Here is a 25,987-nt window from a genome sequence, read left to right as displayed (position 1 = left end):
CTCCTCATTTGTTGGGAACATGATGTTATATTGAGGAATGGAGGTGGACCTTTTATATGGTGTACAGTATCTCCTCCTCATTTGGTGGGAACATGACGTTATATTGAGGAATGGAGATGGACCTTTCATATAGTGTACAGTATCTCCTCATTTTTTTGGAACATTGGTAGTGTTGTAAACATGATTGATTCTTTTAAAGGGGACTAAAGGTTATTCTTTTAATCAATGTACAATTACCCCAAGGCTGTGGGGTGGGTACATTGACGATGTTCTTACTGTCATAAGTAAAAATTGGACAGACCTACACCATTTCTCAAATAATGTAACAATTTATGTTACAATTACATACTTTTTGCTAACAGAAACAAAAAAAAATGTGTTTCTGCATTTAGTGTTTATTACTTACTTGTGTCCATATGTAGAGAAGATTCCTCCGGTTTACTTTTCATAATCATCTCCCACTCCTCCATAGACTGCTGATCTCCACTCAATGTTTCCTCTTTTTCCTCTTTAACCTCAGCTTTGATTACTTTCAGTTCTTCACGCTAAACCCCAAAAATGATAGAACAAGAATTAAAAAAAAAAGAAGAATATCCTTTCATTAATTGGAATTATTTTTTAATTCTAGTTTCTCAGTCCCATCTACCTGATGATGGTGAGGGATGATGTGACCTTCCTGTGTGGAATGCCAAGAATACAGAGGACGGGGACATCTCTCTGGTGGGTTTCTGTTGTTAGGTGACTCCATCATATTGTCCTTGTAGCAATCTTTGTGTTCTTCAGAAAGCTCCTTCATCACAACATACTGCTCATCCTCCTTTTTATACTCCTCTTTAACAATAATATTATAATCCCCAAGGTTTCCACTCTGAATATATAATAAAATATTAAATGTAACAAACAAGTTTGTATAGACATCACAAATATCCGTGATGATTACTCATCTACCTGATGATGGTGAGGGATGATGTGATCTTCCTGTGTGGAATCCCGGGAATACAGAGGACGGGGACATCTCTCTGGTGGGTTCCCATTACTGGATCCATCTGTAGGAAACACACACACTGACTGATAGGGATGAGCCGAATATCTTGTTTGCACAAGAACATCTCGAACAGGGAAAAAGTTCTAGTGAGCATTCAAACTCTATTAAAGTCTATGGGACACGAACATAAAAAATGTAAAGTCCTCATTTTAAAGGCGTATATACAAGTTATTGCCATAAACAGTGTATGGGGACCACAGTACCCGATACCCATTCACATAGGGGGCCTGGTATCAAATTCTGTCATGGGGTTCCCCTTAATGACCTAAATACTGGGCACTTTCACCCCTTCCTGCCCAGACCAAATTTCAGCTTTCAATGCACATTGGCATCTATGGGAAATATTGGTCAGCTTGGCATGGCACTGCTCCCTGTCTTTAACCACTTCCCGCCCGTCCTATAGCAGAATGACGGTGGGAAGGTAGTTAAGCTATCCTGACTGGCCGTCGTATGACGTCCAGCAGGATAGACCGGGGGTGCGTAGAGCGGCGATCGGTGGTGTGGTATGTCACTCCGACACACCGCATCTCCGATCCCGGTAGAAAGCCTAATGACGTAGGCTCTTTTCCATGTGACCAGCTGTGTCCAATCACAGCTGGTCACATAGTAAATAGGAAGTGCCGTTGATTGGCTTTCCTCAGCTCGTGCCTGACAGGCGTGAGTAGAGGAGAGCCGATCGGCGGCTCTCCTGATGGGGAGGTCTGTGCTGGTAATCAGAGCATTGATTACCAGTGCAGACCCTTGGGGGGTGCCACTAGAGCCACCAGGGATTGCCCACCCATGGCCACCAGGGATGCCCACCCATGGCCACCAGGGATGCCAATCAGTGCTCAGGGAGCCTGCCAGTGCCCTCCCCATCAGTGCTGCCCACCATTGCCATCAGTGTCGCCCACCTATTCCCATCAGTGCCGTCTATCTGTGTCCATCTGTGCCACCTATAAGTGCCCATAAGTGCCGCCTATCAGTGCCACCTATTAGTGCCCATCAGTGCCTATCAGTGCCGCCTATCAGTGCCGCCTATCAGTGCTACCTATCAGTGCTACATATTAGTGCCCCATCAGTGCCACCCCATCAGTGCCTCCTCATCAGTGCTCATCAGTGCAGGAAAAAACGTATTTGCAAAATTTTATAACATAAACAAAAAAACTTTTTGGTCTTTTTTTATTTGTTTAGCAAAAAAGAAAAAACCTTGCGGTGATCAAATACCATAAAAAAAAAGCTCTATTTGTGGGAAAAAATGACAAAAATTTTGTTTAGGTACAGTGTTGCATGACCGCTCAATTGTCATTCAAATTGCAACAGCGCTAAAAGCTAAAAATTGGCCTGGGCAGGAAGGGGGTGTAACTGCCCTGTATTGAAGTGGTTAACATTGGCGTCTATGGGAAATATTGGTCAGCTTGGCATGGCACTGCTCGCAAACTTTAAGTGATAGCGACACAAAGCTTGGGGAGCGCCGAGAGGGGACCCAGGACTACAACATATCCATACATTATAAAAGTGGAGAATGCCTTAATACTACACTAAACTGACTGAACTCACTATCCATTAACTACCTGCTTAATCTCCATTGGCACTCTGCCTTTGGCCAATCATGGCTCTGACAGTACATTGTGCTGTGATTGGCCAAAACATACAGGTCAGGTACATGTTTTTGCCAATCACCAGTAATCAATGCACTGCAGGAGTGCAGTGCATTATGGGGCGCTCATCGGTGGGCCAACTTCCCGCTGTACACCCCATTAGTGTGTTCAGCAAACAAACGAACAGCTGATGTTCGACTCAAACAAAGAGCCCATCCCTACTGACTGAATACATTGTTCCTATGTGTTTATCAGATGATGGGGGATCTAGGTGGAGCCTCCATACTGCTCTCTCCTTTACAATAAAGTCTCCTCTTACCCGGTGATGTGAGGGGAAGCTGATTCTCCATCATGACGTCCTTGTAGAGATCCTTGTGTCCTTCTAAATACTCCCACTCCTCCATGGAGAAATAGACAGTGACATCCTGACACCTTATAGGAACCTGACACACAATGATACAGTCAGCTAAAATCTTCTTGGCATGGTTTTCCTTTCTGGTCAGGCAGTGAGGTGGAGTCACTGTGATGGGCGATGTCCTATGAAGGCAGCTGAGTGGTAATGGCTCGCCAGTTATTTTCTTCACTATCTTATAATCCTGCGTAAAAACACAGAAAGTAAAAATTGTCACTCATGTAGCGGGGGAATTGAATAAGCCATTGTCATCCCTCTAAAGTGCTCTCCTGGGCGTTGAATCTTATAAATTGGAGTGGCTTTGGGGCGCTGGAGGGAAGATATTCCGTCACTAGACAGGGAATCATGGGAGGATTGTATTTGTTTTGGGAGTGTCCCCACGTTCAGACCTTCTCGAAAGCCGCCTTAGACTAGATAAATCTTAGATTGCAGATGTCACTAGTGCTGTCTCCTGCCTTGGCCTTACTGGGTATTCATGAGGATGACCAGCCTCCCTTACACAGGGCCCTGGGTTGGTAATATCGTCCAGGGATAAACTAATTCAGGTTAAATTTCTCCATCGGGTCTACTATACGCCAGCCTCGCTGCATATAATTTTCCCTTAAAGTGATCCTCTCTCTCCCAGATGTAAATCTCGGGAGGGTTCATACCTCCACATGTTTTGGGAGTGTCCCCACGTTCAGACCTTCTGGAAAGCCATCTTTGACTAGATAAATCTTAGATTGCAGATGTCACTAGTGCCGTCTCCTGCCTTGGCCTTACTGGGTATTCATGAGGATGAACAGCATCCCTTTCATATGAAGCTCCTCATCTCCTCTCTACTCTACTATGCTAAAGTGGGGTACACACTAGTAGAAATTCTGCCAAAAATTTCCGCCCGATGTGAAATCGTCCGATTTTCGCCTAGTGTGTACACAAATTTCAGCAGCCGATGCCGACATTTTCAACGAAAAAAAACGGAGGGACAAACACCAAAATTTTTCGATTTTCGTTTAATGTGTATGCAGTACATCCGTGAAAAATCGGATACGAAAGACAGCGCATGATCTGAAGTTGCTGACAACCCGGAAGTCTAGGAACAAATGTGCCAAAAAAAAAGAAAAATGGGACGAGAAATTTTGTGACCATTTATGCACTGTCGACTAAAAACAGTAATGAACGCTGAGAAGACAGAGAAAAATCGGAGGCTATTTCGTCCGATTTTCGTCAAGTGTGTACGGCCCTTTAGAAGGATATTCTGATGAAATGGACCTCACCTGTTCGGCCTGACATTGCAGCTTGGGAGGCCATGGTCACTGCGGCTCTCCCCCTGTATAAAATGACCGATATGAACAGAGGCTGCCTGTGGAAGTTTGACAAGGCGAGGTCCCCTTGGACTCTTACCTAGTTTTCCGCTCTGTCGAGAGTGGGTCCCGACTATATGTTGCGCTTACGTTCCTTGGTCTTTTTTCTGTGTATAAGCTTGCATTTTGTTTTCTATTCCTTGTATTTTTTCTTTTCCTTATTGTGCATGGGATTTGAGTGTGACAAGACACTGTTGTAATGTATACCTTGTATTGTTTTCCGTTTCCTTAATAAACCAAAACTTTTGTTAAAAAAAAAAAAAAATGGCACTCATGACCTTCCATAATCCTCCTAGTCCTCTCTCTCTTCAGGTCTGTGTTTTTATTTCACAGGTAACTGTGGTGTCATGTGACCTCTCAGGATCCCCACTTCCACCTGATCTACAGCATATAGAGGAGGACCCTCCTTTCTTTTATCAATAACAAGCTTAGAATTATCTGGACTGTCCTGGGATTAAGAATAATGGAGGATATGTAGACACAACAAGTTCTGTGTGCACAGTGGCCAAACATTTCTATATTGTGAGACCCGTCCTATTGGTGTCACAGGACACTGCATGTACTGTGCACATTCATGTCACCCTGACAGCCAACTCCACCGAAATAGGTCTGGGGGCATCTGTGCTTTGGGAAGCAGCTCTAGACGTACAGTTGGATAAACAGCTCCAAATTTAGGATTTATCTGGTCTATATACTAGAGGCTCTGAATGGACAGTTGGATAAATGGCTCTATATTTAGGATATATCTCGTATATAAACCAGAAGCTCTGGATGGACAGTTGGATAAATGGTTTTATATTTAGGCTGTATCTGGTCTATAAACCAGAGGCTCCGGGTGGACAGTTGGATAAATGGTTCTATATTTAGGATGTATCCGGTCTATAAACCAGAGGCTCTGAATGGACAGTTGGATAAATGGTTCTATATTTAGGATGTATCTGGTCTATAAACCAGAGGCTCTGGATGGACAGTTGGATAAATGGTTCTAGATTTAGGATGTATCTGGTCCATAAACTAGAGGCTCTGGATGGACAGTTGGATAAATGGCTCTATATTTAGGATATATCTCATGTATAAACCAGAAGCTCTGGATGGACAGTTAGATAAATGGTTCTATATTTAGGATGTTCGGTCTATAAACCAGAGGCTCTGGATGGACAGTTGGATAAATGGCTCTATATTTAAGATATATCTCGTATAGAAACCAGAAGCTCTGGATGGACAGTTGGATAAATGGTTCTATATTTAGGATGTATCTGGTCTATAAACCAGAAGATCTGGATGGACAGTTGGATAAATGGCTCTATATTTAGGATGTATCTGGTCTATAAACCAGAGGCTCTGGATGGGCAGTTGGATAAATGGTTCTATATTTAGGATGTATCCGGTCTATAAACCAGAGGCTCTGGATGGGCAGTTGGATAAATGGTTCTATATTTAGGATGTATCTGGTCTATAAACCAGAGGCTCTGGATGGGCAGTTGGATAAAGATAAATAGCTCTATCTCTCTCTCTATATGTATATACACAATAAATATGTTTGAGTATCATCACTTGCTGGAGATAAAAGACGTCTCAGTGACTATGGAGGAAGAGGACGGACATAACAGGGCAGATACAGGATGTAAATATAAAATAATATCTTATTACCTCCTCTCCTGCCAGTTCCAGCAATGTCTCCTCTCTACTTCCTCTCGACTCACCTCTCACCTGGAACTTCCTGTTTATACTATGACATCACTTCCTGTCTTTGCGTTCCACTAACAATACGTCGAATTACTTCCTTCTCAAGAATATAAAAACCGCAGCCTTCATTTTTCAGTACTTTGACATCTGCTTCTTGGTACATTCTTCAATGTTGTTACTTATATTACACCAGAGTTAAAAGCCAAATAATAATTTAATAAAAAGCATAAAAATGTTTTAAAATGTTTAATTACATAAAACAAAATAATGATAACCATTAACTAATAAAAAAAAAAATGTTGCATTAAATGATACATGAAATACTCTTGGGCTCTTTAGTTTCTGTACGTGATCATTTTTTGTCTTTAGAAAAGTGTATGTTGAGTTCCAAGTGTTCTTTTCGATAAAACGTCCACAATAATATACTTTAATGTCTTTAAAGCAGAACTTTACCCATAAAAACGTCCTTAAAAAACAAATGTTCCTAACGGCCCGTACACACGATAAGAAAATCTGACCAGACGTAGAGCTGGTAATATTATAAACCAGTGACAAAGCATATATCCAGCATAGGAAGCAGCCCAATGTATGTCACCTTCAGTATATTAATGCTCCCATGGTATGACTCAGGGGTATCATATGTAGCAAGGTTTCCAGGCCTGTGGCCTGATGTGGGTCTGCCATTAGTACCGGAATCCTCTCCAGCCCATGTGAGCTAAGTCCCCAGGTGTGACAATTGAGACAGTGACAACTCCGGCATCTTTGTTTGTGGTTTTTATTGGAAATTATGGGGATGGGAGAAGGGAACGAGTGGGATAATCCTTCTTAGCCTTCAAAACGGCCCTTTGTCTGAGCACTGCAACTAGGAAGTGACGTCACGGCCCTTCTGCGTACAGAAGAGCAAAGCGAAAGCAGCCCACGGACCAGGACAGTCCTCTGCCTTCAGCAGGAGTTTCCTGCTCCCCTGCACCAGCTCCGTTTGGACCGAGAGGGACCCCCTGGACAGCAGATGCACAAGACCACCTTATCTTGTTTTGATGCCTACATTCGCTTTACTCTTGTGAGTAATATTGCTTTTATCCCCTATTAATGTTTTTTAATGCTACACTCAGATTGGCGCTTGTGGTTCTCCCCTTGTAGTAATCCCAAGAGAGGTCCTCTAGTTGCCCCTGTCCTGAAGCTTCCTAACCTTCCTAGAGGCTTGTACAGGCATCGGATGGGGAGGCCCTTGCAACTGGCACAGAGCCTAGAAGAAAATACCAAACTGCTTGTAGCTCCTGTTGGTCCGGAGGAAACACAAGAACTGAAGCACTGAGGTATGTGATGGCCTTTTCCTGTTTTAGGTTGGAGACCTATCTCTCAGATGCTGCCCTGGAAGATGACTTGAGAAAAATGGTGCTGTTCACAGCAAGTACAGTATGTCACAAAAGTGAGTACACCCCTTTACATTTTTGTAAATATTTTATTATATCTTTTCATGTGACAACACTGAAGAAATGAGACTTTGCTACAATGTAAAGTAGTGAGTGTACAGCTTGTATAACAGTGTAAATTTGCTATCCCCTCAAAATAACTCAACACACAGCCATTAATGTCTAAACCGCTGGCAACAAAACTGAGTACACCCCTAAGTGACAATGTCCGAATTGTGCCCAATTAGCCATTTTCCCTCCCTGGTGTCATGTGACTCGTTAGTGTTACAAGGTCTCAGGTGTGAATGGAGAGCAGGTGTGTTACATTTGGTGTTATCGCTCTCACTCTTTTACTGGTCACTGGAAGTTCAGCATAGATCCTCATGGCAAAGAACTCTCTGAGGATCTGACAAAAAGAATTGTTGCTCTACATAAAGATGACCTAGGCTATAAGAAGATTCCCAAGACCTTGAAACTGAGCTGCAGCACGGTGGCCAAGACCATACAGCGGTTTAACAGGACAGGTTCCACTCAGAACAGGCCTCGCCATGGGCGACCAAAAAAGTTGAGTGCACGTGCTCAGGGGTCATATCCAGAGGTTGTCTTTGCGAAATAGACGTTTGAGTGCTGCCAGCATTGCTGCAGAGGTTGAAGGGGTGGGGGATCAGCCTGCCAGTGCTCAGACCATATGCCGCACACTGCATCAAACTGGTATTCATGGCTGTCATCCCAGAAGGAAGCCTCTTCTAAAGATGATGCACAAGAAAGCCAGCAAACAGTTTGCTGAAGACAAGCAGACTAAGGACATGGATTACTGGAACCATGTCCTGTGCTCTGATGAGACCAAGATAAACTTATTACGGTTCAGATGGTGTCAGCGTGTGTGGGGGCAACCAGGTGAGGAGTACAAAGACAAGTGTGTCTTGCCTACAGTCAAGCATGGTGGTGGGAGTGTCATGGTCTGGGGCTGCATGAGTGCTGCCGGCACCGGGGAGCTACAGTTCATTGAGGGAACCATGAATGCCAACATGTACTGTGACATACTGAAGCAGAGCATGATCCCCTCCCTTCGGAGACTGGGCCGCGGGGCAGTATTCCAACATAACGACCCCAAACACACCTCCAAGACAACCACTGCCTTGCTAAAGAAGCTGAGGGTAAAGGTGATGGACTGGCCAAGCATGTCTCCAGACCTAAACCCTATTGAGCATCTGTGGGGCATCCTCAAACGGAAGGTGGAGGAGCGCAAGGTCTCTAACATCCACCAGCTCTGTGATGTCATCATGGAGGAGTGGAAGAGGACTCCAGTGGCAACCTGTGAAGCTCTGGTGAACTCCATGCCCAAGAGGGTTAAGGCAGTGCTGGAAAATAATGGCGGCCACACAAAATATTGACACTTTGGGCCCAATTTGGACATTAGGGGTGTACTGACTTTTGTTGCCAGCGGTTTAGACATTAATGGCTGTGTGTTGAGTAATTTTGAGGGGACAGCAAATTTTCACTGTTATACAAGCTGTACACTCACTACTTTACATTGTAGCAAAGTCTCATTTCTTCATCACCAATTATCTCAGAAATGATCGTAATATCCCAAAAAACTCAGAATATTTTTATTATTAAAATCTCAGAGGATTAATGTCATTATTTTCACAGCATTTTACAATATATAGGGAGACAGTACAGTTCTAATTAAATTCCATATAGGAGGGTTAGGTGGGTCCTTCTCATAGGAGCTTACAATCTAAAGGGTGGGGAAAGTGATACAAAAAAAGGTAATACCTGTGAAAGGGATAAGCTGACAGAGAAAGAAAAAGTTCAGTTATTAGGTGGCGGTGGAGATGAATTTTTCCAAATTAAACATTTCCCGCACACTAAACATGGATAATGTTCACTTGTGTTTTTGGAGCTCTACTTTCTGACAGAAACATTTCCCACACCCCTAACATGAATAAGGACGCTCACCCTTGTGAGTTCTCTGGTGTGTAAGAAGTACTTTTTTTTGAGTGAAGCATTTCCCGCACTCTGAGCATGAAAAGGGACGTTCACCCGTGTGAATCCTCAGATGTTTAAGAAGGTCTCCCTTCTGAATGAAACGTTTCCCGCACTCTGAACAGGAATAAGGACGTTCACCCGTGTGAATTCCTTGGTGTATAACAAGGTGTTCTTTCTGTCTAAAAGATTTCCCGCACTCTGGACATGAATAGAGACGCTCACCCGTGTGACTTCTTTCGTGCTTAACGAGATCTCCTTTGTGAATAAAACATTTCCCGCACTCTGAACATGAAAAGGGACGCTCACCTGTATGACTTTTCTGGTGTGTAACAAGTACTTGTTTTTGAGTGAAACATTTCCCGCACTCTGAACACGAAAAGGGACGTTCGCCTGTGTGAATTCTCTGATGTTTAAGAAGGTCTCCTTTCTGAATGAAACATTTACCGCACTCTGAGCATGAAAAGGGACGCTCATCCATGTGAATTTTCTGATGTCTCAGAAGGTCTGCTTTCTGAATGAAACATTTCCCGCACTCTGTACATGAAAAGGAACGCTCACCTGTGTGAATTTTCTGATGTTGAAGAAGGTGTTCTTTATGAGCAAAACTTTTCCCGCACTCTGAACATGAATGGGGACGCTCTCCTGTGTGACTTTTTTTGTGTCTAAGAAGTGCCCAGTTTTTTGTAAAGGATTTCCCACACACTGAACATGAGAAGGAATTCCCTCCTCTGTGAACGTCTTCATGGTTTAAAGAAGATTCATTGGGAAAGGTTGGATCTGTATTATGAGATCTTGGAGTCCTGGGATGAGATTTATCAGAAGATTCCCCAAGATTAGAGGGATCCATTGATCTTTCCAAATGGTCAGGTCTGTGATATACATCTGAAGGATGTTGTGTGAAGTCATTATCTTCTACAGTATCATCTGGAGATAAAATCTGGAGATGTTCCTCAGAGGTATTCTGGGAAGGTTTACCTATTAAAAAGCAATTTTAAAATAAACCTTGAAAGTCCATTTCAAACCTTCTATTCAGGATTTATATATGTTGGTCTAGAACTAAATATTTTATAGAGAGCTCTGGAAGAGAATTGGAAGGAATTATTAACAAAAATTAAGGATACATATTTAGGAGATGGACCTTTCATATGGTGTACAGTATCTCCTCCTCATTTGTTGGGAACATGACGTTATATTGAGGAATGGAGATGGACCTTTCATACGGTGTATAGTATCTCCTCCTCATTTGTTGGGAACGTGACCCTATATTGAGGAATGGAGATGGACCTTTTTTATATGGTGTTCAGTATCTTCACCTCATTTTTAAGAACATGACGTTATATTGAGGAATGGAGATGGACCTTTCATATGATGTACAGAATCTCCTCATTTGTTGGGATCATGACGTTATATTGAGGAATGGAGATGGACCTTTCATATGGTGTACAGTATTTCCACCTCATTTGTTGGGAACATGACGTTATATTGAGGAATGGAGATGGACCTTTCATATGGTGTACAGTATCTCCTCCTCATTTGTTGGGAACATGACGTTATATTGAGGATTGGAGATAGACCTTTCATATGGTGTACAGTATTTCCACCTCATTTGTTGGGAACATGACGTTATATTGAGGAATGGAGATGGACCTTTCATATGGTGTACAGCATTTCCTCCTCATTTGTTGGGAACATGACCCTATATTGAGGAATGGAGGTGGATCTTTCATAAGGTGTACAGCATCTTCTCATTTGTTGGGAACATGACGTTATATTGAGGAATGGAGATGGACCTTTCATATGGTGTACAGTATCTCCTCCTCATTTGTTGGGAACATGACGTTATATTGAGGAATGGAGATGGACCTTTCATATAGTGTACAGTATCTTCTCCTCCTCATTTTTTTTGAAACAATGGTAGTGTTGTAAACATGATTGATTCTTCTGATGGGGACTAGAGGTTATTCTGTTATTCGGTGTACAATTACCTCAAGACTGTGGGATGGGTACATTGATGATGTTCTTTCTGTCATAAGTTAAATTTGATAGACCTATACCATTTTTTAAATAATGTAACAATTTAAGTTAAAATTACATACTTTTTGCTAACAGAAACAACAAAATATGAACTGTTTCTGCATTTAGTGTTTATTACTTACTTGTGTCCATATGTAGAGAAGATTCCTCCTGTTTACTTTTCATAATCATCTCCCCCTCCTCCATAGACTGCTGATCTCCACTCACCAATGTCTCCTCTTCTTCCTCTTTAACCTCAACTTTAATGACTTTCAGTTCTTCACCCTAAACCCCAAAAATTATAGATCAAGAAGTTAAAAAAGAAGAATGTCCTCTAATTATTGGAATTATTTGTTAATTCTAGTTTCTCAGTCCCATCTACCTGATGATGGTGGGGGATGGTGTGACCTTCCTGTGTGGAATCCCAAGAATACAGAGGACTGGGACATCTCTCTGGTGGGTTTCTGTTATTAGGTGACTCCATCATATTGTCCTTGTAGAGATCTTTGTGTTCTTCAGAAAGCTCCTTCATCACAAAATACTGCTCATCCTCCTCTTTATACTCTTCTTTAACAATAATATTATAATCCCCAAGGTTTTCACTCTGAATATATAATAAAATATTAAATGTAACAAACAAGTTTGTATAGACATCACAAATATCCGTGATGATTACTCATTTACCTGATGATGGTGAGGGATGGTGTGATCTTTCTGTGTGGAATCCCGGGAATACAGAGGACGGGGACATCTCTCTGGTGGGTTCCCATTACTGGATCCATCTGTAGAAAAAATACACAATGACTGATAGGGATGGGCCCAACACCTGCCTGTTCGGTTTGAACCAGAACATCTCGAACAGGGAAAAGGTTCTAGTGAACATGCAAATCTATTAAAGTCTATGGGACACGAACATGAAAAATCTAAAGTCCTCATTTTAAAGGCTTATATGCAAGTTATTGCCATAAAGAGTGTATGGGGACCCGGGTACGATGTACCCGATACCCATCCACATAGGGGGCCTGGTATCGACTCTAGGGGGGTACCCCACGCTGTTTTTCTTTTCTTAAATTCTGTCATGGGGTTCCCCTTAACCACCTAAATACTGGGCACTTTCATCCCTTACTGCCCAGACCAATTTTAAGCTTTTAGTGCACATTGGCATCTATGGGAAATATTGGTCAGCTTGGCATAGCACTGCTCCCTGTCTTTAACATTGGCATCTATGGGAAATATTGGTCAGCTTGGCATGGCACTGCTCCCTGTCTTTAACACTGGTGTCTATGGGAAGTATTGGTCTGCTTGGCATGGCATTTCTCCCTGCCTTTAACATTGGTGTCTATGGGAAATATTGGTCAGCTTGGCATGGCACTGCTCCCTGTCTTTAACATTGGAGTCTATGGGAAATATTGGTCATCTTGGCATGGCACTGCTCCCTGTCTTTAACATTGGCGTCTATGGGAAATATTGGTCAGCTTGGCATGGCATTGCTCAGGAACTATGAGTGACAGAGACACCAAGCTTGGGGAGCATTGAAAGGGGACTCGGGACTACAACATATCCCCACATTATAAAAGTGGGGTATGCCTGTACACTACACTGACTGCACTAAACTGACTGAACTCCCTATCTACTACCTGCCTAATCTCTATTGTCACACACTATACACGGCTGCGGTGTAAGCAGCAGCCTTGTATAGTGTGGGGCGTGGACTTTGCCCCTTAGCCATGATTGGTCAAAGGCACTCTGCCTTTGGCCAATCATGGATCTGAAAGTACATTGTGCTCTGATTGGCCAAAGCATACAGGTCAGGTACATGTTTTTGCCAATCATCAGCAATCAATGCACTGCAAGATTGCAGTGCATTATGGGGTGCTCATCGGTGGGCGAACTTCCCTCTGTGCTCCCCATTTGTTAGTGTGTTCAGCAAACATACGAACAGCTGATTTTCGACTCGAACAAAGAGCCCATCCCTACTGACTGATTACATTGTTTCTATGTGTTTATCAGATGATGGGGGGTCTAGGTGGACCCTCCGTACTGCTCTCTCCTTTACAATAAAGTCTCTTCTTACCCGGTGATGTGAGGGGCGGCTGATCCTCCATCATGGTGTCCTTGTAGAGATCCTTGTGTCCTTCTAAATACTCCCACTCCTCCATGGAGAAATAGACAGTGACATCCTGACACCTTATAGGAACTTGACACACACAATGATACAGTCAGCTAAAATCTTCTTGGCATGGTTTTCCTTTGTTGTCAGGCAGTGAGGTGGAGGCACTGTGATGGGTGAGGTCCCATGAAGGCAGCTGAGTGGTAATGGCCTCGCCAGCTATTTTCTTCACTATCTTATAATCCTGCGTAAAAACACAGAAAGTAAAAATTGACACTCATGACCTCCCATAATTCTCCTCGTCCTCTCTCTCTTCACTCAACTGTGGTGTTGTGTGACCTCTCAGAATCCTCACTTCCACCTGATCTACAGTGTATGGAGGAGGACCCACCATTCTCTTATGAATGACAAGCTGAGAATTATCTGGACTGTCCTGGGATTAAGAATGATGAAGGATATGTAGACACAACACGTTCTGTGTGCACAGTGGCCATAAATGTCTATATTGTAAGACCCCTCCTTTTGGTGTCACTGGACACTGCAAGTACTGTGCACATCGATGTCACCCTGACAGCCAACTCCACCGAAATAGGTCTGGGGGCATCTGTGCTTTGAGAAGCAGCTCTAGACGTACAGTTGGATAAATGGCTCCACATTTAGGATATATCCGGTCTATAAACCAGAGGCTCTGGATGGACAGTTGGATAAATGGTTCTATATTTAGGATGTATCCGGTCTATAAACCAGAGGCTCTGGATTGACAGTTGGATAAAGATAAATAGCTCTATCTCTTTTTCTATATGTATATACACAATAAATATGTTTGAGTACCATCATATGCTGGACATAAAAGACGTCATAGTGACTATGGAGGAAGAGAACGGAACATGACGGGGGGGGGGGGGGGTTACTGGGTGTAAATATAAAATCATATCTTATTACCTCCTCTCCTGCCAGTTCCAGCAATGTCTCCTCTCTACTTCCTCCCGACTCACCTCTGACCTGGAACTTCCTGTTTATACTATGACATCACTTCCTGTCTTTGCGTTCCACTGACAATACGTAGAATTACTTCCTTCTCAAGAATATAAAAAGCTTTAATTTTTCAGTACTTTGACATCTGCTTCTTGGTACAATCTTCAATGTTGTTACTTATATTACACCAGAGTGAAAAGCCAAATAATAATTTAATAAAAAGCATAAAAATAATTTATGTTTTAAGTTTTAAAATACGTAAAATGAAATAATGAAAAATATTAACTAATAAAAAAAAATGTTGCATTAAATGATACATTAAATACATCGGAAAACTCTAGGGCTCTTTAGTTTCCGTAGGCGATCATTTTTTGTCTTTTGGATTATTATGTTGTTAGAAAAGTGTATGTTGAGTTCCAAGTGTTCTTTTTTCGATAAAATTTCCACAATAATATACTTTAATGTCTTTAAAGCAGAACTTTACCCATAACAACTTGAAAAAAAAACAAATGTTCCTTAGCAAGAAACATTCACTTTATTAGGTACAACTGTTTAATTGCTTGGTAACACCAATTGCTAATCAGCCATCACATGGCAGCAACTCAATGCATTTCAGCATTTAGACTTGGTGAAGACAACTTGCTGAAGTTCAAACCGAGCATCAGAATGGAGAAGAAAGGGGATTGAAGTGACTTTGAACGTGGCATGGTTGTTGGTGGCGGACGGGCCGGTCTGAGTATTTCCTGTGATTTTCACGCACAGCCATCTCTCGGGGTTACAGAGAACGGTGAGAAAAAGAGTAAATATCCAGTGAGTGGCAGTTGTGTGGAGGAAAATGCCTTGTTGATGTCAGAGAAGAATGGCCAGACTGGTTTGGGATGATAGAAAGACAACAATAACTCAAATAACCACGCGTTACATCCAAGGTATGCAGAAAACCATCTCTGAAGCAGAAGGGGTACAGCAGCAGAAAACCACACCGGGTGCCACTCCTGTCAGTTAGAAACAAGGAAACTGAGGCGACAATTCGCACAGGCTAACCAAAACTGGACAAGAGAAGATTGGAAAAAACGTTGCCTGGTCTGATGAGTTGGGATTCCAGCTAAGATCATTCAGATGGTGGGGTCAGAATATGGCACATGGATCCATCCTGCCTTGTATCAACGGTTCAGGCTGGTGGTGGTGGTGTAATGGTGTGGGGGAGGATAGGGGGGGCCTAATTGTTCAGGCTGGTGGTGTAATGGTGTGTGTGGGGGGGGATGTAACGGTTCAGGCTGGTGGTGTAATGGTGTGGGGGAGGAGGGGGGGGGGTAATGGTTCAGGCTGGTGGTGGTGTAATGGTGTGGGGGAGGATAGGGGGGGTAATTGTTCAGGCTGGTGGTGGTGGTGTAATGGTGTGTGTGGGGGGGGGATGTAACGGTTCAGGCTGGTGGTGGTGGTGTAATGGTGTGGGGGAGGAGGGGGGGTAATGGTTCAGGCTGGTGGTGGTGGTGTAATGGTGTGTGTGGGGGGGGGGGGATGTAACGGTTCAGGCTGGTGGTGGTGGTGTAATGGTGTGGGGGAGGATAGGGGGGGTAATTGTTCAGGCTGGTGGTGGTGGTGTAATGGTGTGTGTGGGGGGGGGGGATGTAATGGTTCAGGCTGGTGGTGGTGGTGTAATGGTGTGTGTGGGGGGGGGGGGATGTAATGGTTCAGGCTGGTGGTGGTGGTGTAATGGTGTGTGTGGGGGGGGATGTAATGGTTCAGGCTGGTGGTGGTGGTGTAATGGTGTGTGTGGGGGGGGGGGGATGTAATGGTTCAGGCTGGTGGTGGTGGTGTAATGGTGTGTGTGGGGGGGGATGTAATGGTTCAGGCTGGTGGTGGTGGTGTAATGGTGTGGGGGAGGAGGGGGGGTAATGGTTCAGGCTGGTGGTGGTGGTTTAATGGTGTGTGTGTGGGGGGGGGGGGGATGTAACGGTTCAGGCTGTTGGTGGTGGTGTAATGGTGTGGGGGATATTTTCTTGGCACACTTTGGGACCCTTAGTACCCATTGAGCATCGTTTAAACGCCACGGCCTACCTGAGTATTGTTGCTGACCATGTCCATCCCTTTATGACTACAGTGTACCCATCTTCTGATGGCTCCTTCCAGCAGGATAATGCACCATGTCACAAAGCTCCAATCATCTCACCACTGGTTTCTTCACCATGACAATGAGGTCACTGCCCTCCAATGGCCTCCATACTCACCACATCTCATCCACTAGAGCACCTTTGGGATGTGGTAGAACAGGAGATTTGCATAATGGATGTGCAGTTGAGAAATCTGCAGCAACTGTGTGATGCTATCAAGTCAACATGGACCAAAATCTCTGAGGAATGTTTCCAACGCCTTGCTTGTTGTATCTATGCCACGAAGAATGAAGGCAAAAGGGGGTCCAACCCGGTATTAGCAAGGTGTACTTAATAGAGTGGGTGGTGAGTGTACATTCTATATTAATAATTATGCTTCCAAAATTAGTGTGTGCTGTAAATTGCCTCCAGCATTGTTCCTTTTTCTTCTTTCTGAAGGCCGCCATTTTGTTGAAGCCCAGAGCCCCTTGAGCAGCAGTAAATCTTTAGGCTGTCAGCAGATTGGCCTCTTCATATTATTATATATATATATTTCCCGGATCAACAATCTTTGGTTTTATTACCTATAAATGTTAAAAATGATCAATTATATAATGTATAATTTTGACCAAAGTGATGGAGAGAATAAAAAAGAAGCAACTTTGTAGAGGGAATAACATTTGATAAAGGACAACCATACTAAGAAGATGAGGTTGCAGAGATATGATAAATTGTTCTCCATTGAAAAGGGGTGCCATGGGTGACAAGATATTTTGTATCATCAACATCTCCCCAAAGCAGGTATTCTGAAACAGAGAGATGTTTCCAGATACTTAGTCCAGGTTCTCCTATAGAAGTAGAACCCACCAAAGTGAGGATGAGAAAGGTACAGCGCATTCGGAAAGTATTCACAGCGCTTCACTTGTTCTACATTTTGTTATGTTACAGCCTTATTCCAAAATGGATTAAGTCCCGGTTCACACTACCGCGACTTGTCAGGCGACTGGTCAGCCTGACAAGTCGCGGTCCATTCTGTGCTACGGGTACCGTTCTAATAGGAGCGGCTCAAGTCGCTCCGACTTAGAAAGTAGTTCCTGTACTACTTCGGGACGACATCGGAGCGACTTGCATTGACTTTCATTATGTGAAGTCCATGCAAGTCGCGCCGAAGTCGGATCGCCATAGTGTGAACCGACACTAAATTCATTATTATCCCCAAAATTCTACAAACAATCCCCCATAATAATAACGTGAAAGAAGTTTGCTTGAAGTCTTTGCAAATTTATTAAAAATAAAAAACAAATATAATCCCATATACATAAGTATCCCAGCCTTTGCTCAATACGTTGGTGAAGCACCTTTGACACCAATTACAGCCTCAAGTCTTTTTGAGTATGATGCTACAAGCTTGGCACTCCTATTTTTGGGCAGCTCCTCCCATTCTTCTTTGTAGGACCTCTCAAGCTCCATCAGGTTGGATGGGGATCGTCAGTGCACAGCCATTTTCAGATCTCTCCAGAGATGTTCAATCTGGTTCAAGTCTGGGCTCTGGCTGGGCCACTCAAGGACATTCACAGAGTTGTCCGTAGTCACTCCTTTAATATCTTGGCTGTGTGCTTAGGGTCATTTTCCTGTCCTGGAAGATGACCCATCGCCCCAGTCTGAGGTCCAGAGCTCTCTGGAGCAGGTTTTCATAAAGGATGTCTCTATACATTGCTGCATTCATCTTTCCCTCGATCCTGACTAGTCTCCCAGTTCTTTCCACTGAAAAACATCCCCTCAACATGATGCTACCACCACCATGCTTCGCTGTAGGGATGGTATTGGCAAGGTGAGGAGCGGTGCCTGGTTTCCTCCAGACATGACGCTTGCTATTAGGACCAAAAAGTTCAATCTTTGTTTCATCAGACCAGATAATTTTGTTTCTCATGGTCTTAGAGTTCTTCAGGTGCCTTTTGGCAAACTCCAGGCGGGCTGTCATGTGCCTTTTACTGAGGAGTGTGTCTTCCATCTTGCCACTCTACCATACAGGCCTGATTGGTGGAGTGCTGCCAGAGATTGTTATTCTTTTGGAAGGTTCTCCTCTCTCCACAGAGAAACGCTGGAGCTCTGTCAGAGTGACCATCTCCCTGACTAAAGCCCCGTACACACGTACCGATTGTCGGCCGTAAATATTCGGCCGACGACCATTCGGCCGATTGTAGGCTTGTTAGTATGATGCTTCCGACAGCCGACAGCGCATTTTTGGCCGAACAGAATCTGTCGTGCAGACTTTAAAATTTTTGTTGGCCGTCACCAGAACGGCCGATTGTTCGCCAGTCAGTACAGATTTCGGCCGACAGACAGCAGATTAGTAAGACTGGGCATGCTCAGAAAAGAAAAAAGACAAGGAAAGTTAACCATCACATGACATCACTTCTGCAGTTGGCTGTTGTTGGCCGACAAAATTCGTGTGCAGTCTTTTGCAGTTTTCAGCAGACACGACAGCCCTGGACAAAAGACGTCCGATCGTTCGGCCGACGATCAGTACGTGTGTACGGGGCTTAAGGCTCTTCTCCCCCCATCGCTCAGTTAAGCGGGGCAGCCCTCTCTAGGAGGAGTCCTGGTGGTTACAAACTTCTTCCATTTACGGATGTTGGAGGCCACTGTGCTCTAATACTCTTCTCCAGATCTGTGCTTTGATACAATCCTGTCTCCGAGGTCTACAGACAATTCCTTGGACTTCATGGCTTGGTTTGTGCTCTGACATGTACTGTTAACTGTGGGACATTCTACAGACAGGTGTGGTCCTTTCCAAATCATTTCCAATCAGCTTACCACAGGTGGACTCCAATCAAGTTGTAGAAACATCTCAAGGATGATCAGTGGAAACAGGATGCACCTGAGCTCAATTTTGAGTGTCATGGCAAAGGCTGTGAATACTTATGTACATGGGGTTTTTTATTTTTAATACATTTGCAAAGATTTCAAACAAACTTCATTCACGTTGTCATTATGGGGGATTATTTGTAGAATTTTGAGGAAAATAATGAATTGAATCCATTTTGGAATAAGGCTGTAACATAACAAAATGTGGAAAAAGTGAAGCGCTACGAATACTTTCCAGATGCACTGTATGGGAACTGGGTCCATCCAGCTATTTTCCCTTTCGATACCAGAACATGTTCATCACCTCTGTTGGCTCAGAAACTACTGGGACACTGGTGCACCCATTTACAGTACAGAGAAGTCTTATCAGAAGTGGTCTTCAAGGAAGCAACCGTATTACCAATTCTCACCAATACGCCTGCACCACCACCAACTCACCCACGGTTCTCTCAACCCACATTTTTCAGAACCCCCTCCATATGGCCTCAAGCCCCTTCTGATATCCTCAGCTGGTCCACCACCATCACCCAGTGTATGCACACTTCTGCCAATGCCTTCAGGAAGTGCACCTCCCTTGACACCCAGTGCCCCTCACTCTTCCTTTCTGCTTTAAACATTAGAGGGGCATTAGAGTGTAAGCTCCTCTGGTACAGAGACTGATGTGACTGTGGGGGAGGGGACATTAGAGTGTAAGCTCCTCTGGTACAGAGACTGATGTGACTGTGGGGGAGGGGGCATTAGAGTGTAAGCTCCTCTGGTACAGAGACTGATGTGACTGTGGGGGAGGGGGCATTAGAGTGTAAGCTCCTCTGGTACAGAGACTGATGTGACTGTGGGGGAGGGGGCATTAGAGTGTAAGCTCCTCTGGTACAGAGACTGATGTGACTGTGGGGGAGGGGGACATTAGAGTGTAGGCTCCTCTGGTACAGAGACTGATGTGACTGTGGGGGAGGGGACATTAGAGTGTAAGCTCCTCTGGTACAGAGACTGATGTGACTGTGGGGGAGGGGACATTAGAGTGTAAGCTCCTCTGGTACAGAGACTGATGTGACTGTGGGGGAGGGGGCATTAGAGTGTAAGCTCCTCTGGTACAGAAACTGATGTGACTGTGGGGGAGGGGACATTAGAGTGTAAGCTCCTCTGGTACAGAGACTGATGTGACTGTGGGGGAGGGGACATTAGAGTGTAAGCTCCTCTGGTACAGAGACTGATGTGACTGTGGGGGAGGGGACATTAGAGTGTAAGCTCCTCTGGTACAGAGATTGATGTGACTGTGGGAGAGGGGACATTAGAGTGTAAGCTCCTCTGGTACAGAGACTGATGTGACCGTGGGGGAGGGGGCATTAGAGTGTAAGCTCCTCTGGTACAGAGACTGATGTGACCGTGGGGGAGGGGACATTAGAGTGTAAGCTCCTCTGGTACAGAGACTGATGTGACTGTGGGGGAGGGGGGCATTAGAGTGTAAGCTCCTCTGGTACAGAGACTGATGTGACTGTGGGGGAGGGGACATTAGAGTGTAAGCTCCTCTGGTACAGAGACTGATGTGACTGTGGGGGAGGGGGGCATTAGAGTGTAAGCTCCTCTGGTACAGAGACTGATGTGACTGTGGGGGAGGGGACATTAGAGTGTAAGCTCCTCTGGTACAGAGACTGATGTGACTGTGGGGGAGGGGACATTAGAGTGTAAGCTCCTCTGGTACAGAGACTGATGTGACTGTGGGGGAGGGGGGCATTAGAGTGTAAGCTCCTCTGGTACAGAGACTGATGTGACTGTGGGGGAGGGGACATTAGAGTGTAAGCTCCTCTGGTACAGAGACTGATGTGACTGTGGGGGAGGGGGGCATTAGAGTGTAAGCTCCTCTGGTACAGAGACTGATGTGACTGTGGGGGAGGGGACATTAGAGTGTAAGCTCCTCTGGTACAGAGACTGATGTGACTGTGGGGGAGGGGACATTAGAGTGTAAGCTCCTCTGGTACAGAGACTGATGTGATTGGCTCAGTGATCTCTGTACAGCACTGCGGTATATGTCAGAGCTATATAAATGTATAATAATAATAGTGTGTGACTGTGGGGAGGTCTGAGGTCAGTCTCTGTGGAGAGCAGAATATGCCCAGTGACTGTGATCCTGCTCTCTGATTGGTTGGTGTGGAGAGAGTACAGCCATTGGCAGTGGACAGATCTGAGGTGAGTTTCTGTGGAGACTAAAATCTGCCCAGTGACTATGATCCCACCCTGTCATTGGTTGGTGTGGAGGGAGTGCAGCCAATGACAGTGGAGGAGGTGTGAAGTGGGAACTCTGAGGTGATGATGTGAGGTGTCCCTTCGGCTCTTCTATGACTGAATTCTCCATTTTGTTTTACATCGGTGACAGAAGTGACGGTGGAATGGGTTCTGTTTTCTGTCACAGGAAATGTGGTAAAGGTAAAATAATATCAGAGTCACATTTTTATATCCTTCTATATGTATATGTAGTGTCTCCTGGAGAAAAAAAAACATCACAGTGACTATGGAGGAAGAAGACGGACATGACAGGGCAGATACTGGATGTAAATATAAAATAATATCTTATTACCTCCTCTGCTGCCAGTTCCAGCAATGTCTCCTCTCTACTTCCTCCCAACTTGGAACTTCTTACCTGTGTTCTAAAATTTTCTCGGACCCGTGAAAAAATCAGACCTCGTCACTTCCGGTGATAGGAGTCTCAAGTGCGCATGCGCATAAGACATTATCTTGGTTTGGTAAACTTATAACACATAGCGGGCAGCTGAATGAGAGGAGGCGGGGCTGAGGTGGGACGGAAGACACCGCCGCGTCATCTGCAGAGCTGAATAGAGGAGGCGGGACGGAAGTGCGGCCATGTAATATATGCAGGACTTTAGCGACTCCTTGTTTTATTTTTAGCAATTATCGTATTATTTATCCTTAGGATTTCATTACATTTACTATTTATATAATACAAAATAAGAAATACTAAATGTAATGAAATCCTAAGGATAAATAATACGATAATTGCTAAAGATAATAAAACATAAGGAGTCGCTAAAGTCCTGCATATATTACACGGCCGCACCTCCGTCCCGCCTCCTCCACCAGCTCTGCATATGTGTCCTCCGTCCTCCGTCGCACCTCAGCCCCGCCTCCTCTCAATCAGCTGTCTGCTCTCTGTTATAATTTTGCCAAACCTCGAAAAATGTCTTCTGCGCATGCGCACGGACGACTTCCATCCGCTGTTTTGTGATGCTCTGTCACCGGAAGTGACGAGGCCCGATTTTTTCACGGGTCCGACAAAATTTTACAACACCTGCATGTGACACAGTTTCCGATCATCCTGTAAAATCGCTTCCTGCCTCCATGTGACATCATTTCCTGCCTCCATGTGACATCATTTCCTGCCTTCATGTGACATCATTTCCTGCCTTCATGTGACAACACTCCTGCCTCCATGTGACACAACCAATCCCCCTTCAGGTAATCTCTATACACTGGTTTAAAAGTTTGTAGCGCTTAAAATGATAAAAAGTCCATATAATTAAAAAGAAATGTCCTTTAAAATCAATATGACAGCAGATACCCACGTGTAAATTAGCAATGGCATTCACCAACTCTCCCACGGAAGACCAAGTGACATGAAACCACCACCAAGAGAAGCATCTTAAAGCGGAGTTCCGGGCACAAAAAAGATTTTTTTTTTTTGTGCCCCTCCGGTAGGTATGCCGCACCTGAAAAGGAATTGGATAGTTATTTTTTTTTTTTTTGTTTACTCACCTTTTTATTGACGATCGTAAATACTCACCTATGACAGCTTCCTCCTCCAGCGCCGAGGCTCACCCCGTCACTTCCTGCCTCGCGACGATTCCTGGGAGCTAAACGTCATAGCTCCCAGGAATCAATGCGCCGCACCGGCCCCACTCGTCATTTCCGGGCGACGCCGCATTCCCCTGCTAAACAGCTTCTGGGCATGCCCAGAAGCTGTTTAGGAATGCGGCGCCGCGCCGGAAGTGACGAGAGGGGCCGGTGCAGTGCATTCTGGGACACGAAGACGCGGAAGAAGACAGAGAAGAGGACCGCGCCGGCTTCAGCTGCCCACAACCGAGATGGAAACGCTGTGGAAGAAAATTTCTAAGTAAGTATTTCTTCTAAAAGGTAGGTGCGAACCGGGACAGATCAGAGGCTAGCCATTGTGGAATGTGCTAGCCCTGACTGTCCCGGGGGTATGTTCAACAAAAAAACGTTTCTCTGCCCGGAACTCCGCTTTAAATACCCTTACCAGATATCAAAATCTGAAATGCAGTGTATCTCAATAGATATTAACAGGCATAAGGCATTCTCCCAGCAGATATCCGTAGTCAATAGTATCCCAAACGCTGATGTTCCCCTGTGAATCTCATCTCAAAAGACACAAAGGGAGCCTCTCATAGTGTAATACGTCCCAAAAATGCTTTATTTTGCTTAAAACATGATAAGTTACACTCACATTTAGGCAGAGTGGCAGCTGCGTTCAGTGTATCCACATGTAGCTTGTTTCCAACCCAAAAGATGGTCGCCGTCGTCCTCCACTGCGCATGCGTCCGGGCGGACGCATGCGCAGTGGAGGACGATGGCGGCCATCTTTTGGGTTAATACACAGCTGTTGTTTTTTTATTTTTACAAGCTAAACATTTTCACCTATTTAAACATTTCCCGCACTCTGAACATGAAAAAAGTCCCTCATGAGTGTAGCATAGAGGTCGGTAACGCTGTAACGCTGAATAGGAAACAGAGGACTAGCGCGTGTGAACTCTCTGGTGTACAACAAGTGCGCCTTTCTCAATGAAACATTTCCCGCACTCTGAGCATAAATAAGGACGCTCGCCCGTGTGAATTCTCTGGTGCGTGCGAAGTAGTCCCTTCTCGATGAAAGATTTCCCGCACTCTGAACACGGAAAAGGACGTTCCCCTGTATGAATTCTCTGATGTTTATTAAGTTTCCCCTTCTCGGCGAAACATTTGCCACACTCTGAACATGAATACGGACGTTCGCCAGTGTGGGTTCTCTGGTGTATATTAAGGCTTCCTTTCGCAGCGAAACATTTCCCGCACTCGGAACAGGAATAAGGACGTTCCCCGGTGTGAGTTCTTTGGTGTATAAGAAGAGCTCCTTTCATAAGAAAACATTTCCCGCAATATGAACACGAGAAGGGGCGCTCGCCGCTGTGAATTCTCTGGTGTTTGAGAAGCTGTCCATTCTTAATAAAACCTTTCCCGCACTCTGAACATGAGAAAGGAAGCTCACCTGTGTGAATTATCTGGTGTTTAAGGAGATGTCCTTTCTTAGTGAAACGTTTCCCGCACTCTGAACATGAAAAAAAAGGTTCAGTTGTGTGACGTGTCTGGTGTGTAAGGAGGTCTCCTTTTTTAATGAAACATTTCCCGCACTCCGAACATGAATAAGGGCGCTCACCCGTGTGAATTCTCTCATGCACAACAAGAGAACTTTTCACACTGAAACACTTCCCACACACTGAACATGAATATGGACGCTCACCTGTGTGAATTCTCTGGTGTATAACAACGGCAGTTTTCATTAGGAAACCTTTTCCGCAAACTGAACACGAATAGGGACGCTCACCTGTGTGACATTTTTGGTGTATTACAAGGCTCCCTTTCTCGGTGAAACATTTCCCGCACTCTGAACATGAATAAGGACGCTCGCCTGTATGAATTCTCTGGTGTTTAACAAGGTTTACTTTGTGGGTGAAACATTTCCCACACTCTGAACACGGATAAGGACGCTCCCCCGTGTGACATCTCTGGTGTAGGGAAAGTTTTCCTTTGTCAATGAAACATTTCCCGCACTCTGCACATGAGAAAGGACGCTCACCCGTGTGACGTCTCTGATGTATAATAAGTTTTGCTTTCTCAACAAAAACTTTCCCACACTCTAAACATGAGAAACGACGCTTTTCCGGCTTCTCTGTGTGAGTTTTTTGGTGGTTAAGTAAGTGTCCCTTCCGAATGAAACTCCTCCCGCACTCAGAACATAAGTGCGGACCCTCATCTTCGTGAACTTTTTGGTGTCTAACAAGTGATCTGTTTTCACTAAAAGATTTTCCACACTTTGAACACATTAATGAACTGTCTCCTGTATGAACTCCTTTATGGCCTAAAGAAGATTGCTTGAGATTAGATGGTCCAGGTGATCTTTCCGTACTCTGAGATTTTAGATGTATTTCTGGAGTCACAGTATGTGATTTATTAGTAGATTCCCTAGGATTGGAGGAATCGATGGAACTCTTTAAATGGTTAGGTCTGTGATCTATATTTTTAGTAACACAGATCACTCCATGAGAATATAGAATGACTCCATCATCTTCTGCTTTATAATCTCGAGAGAAAATTGGATGTTCCTCAGAGGATTTCGAGACATTGTGTTCTTCTGTTGGAAAACAATTTTTAACTACATGTTAGAAGTATTTTTGATT

At 44.3% G+C, this 25,987-nt stretch overlaps 2 protein-coding genes across 2 annotated transcripts in view; both read right to left on the bottom strand.

The window, feature by feature from the left end:
• LOC309563888 (uncharacterized protein) overlaps nucleotides 1–25,939 on the bottom strand; it is a gene marked incomplete at its 3' end in the record, with an annotated part of 38,731 nt that extends 12,792 nt beyond the window's left edge. The window contains 11 exon segments of the mRNA XM_082268523.1: nucleotides 2,945–3,221; nucleotides 4,712–4,828; nucleotides 9,391–9,417; nucleotides 9,421–10,445; nucleotides 11,627–11,768; nucleotides 11,866–12,087; nucleotides 12,168–12,265; nucleotides 13,558–13,688; nucleotides 13,878–14,026; nucleotides 21,758–21,924; nucleotides 24,295–25,939. Coding sequence (XP_082124649.1) covers nucleotides 2,945–3,221; nucleotides 4,712–4,828; nucleotides 9,391–9,417; nucleotides 9,421–10,445; nucleotides 11,627–11,768; nucleotides 11,866–12,087; nucleotides 12,168–12,265; nucleotides 13,558–13,688; nucleotides 13,878–14,026; nucleotides 21,758–21,924; nucleotides 24,295–25,633 — 3,694 coding nt within the window. The 5' untranslated portion in view covers nucleotides 25,634–25,939.
• The window catches only part of LOC309564428 (uncharacterized protein), a gene marked incomplete at its 3' end in the record, with an annotated part of 637,385 nt that overhangs the window by 339,050 nt on the left and 272,348 nt on the right, over nucleotides 1–25,987 (bottom strand).

The sequence above is a fragment of the Pelophylax lessonae genome (genome assembly GCF_965119305.1).
Source record: "Pelophylax lessonae genome assembly, chromosome: 9".
NCBI lineage: Eukaryota > Metazoa > Chordata > Amphibia > Anura > Ranidae > Pelophylax > Pelophylax lessonae.
Note: the sequence above shows the minus strand (reverse complement) of the source record. Positions and strands in the feature narration are given on the sequence as shown.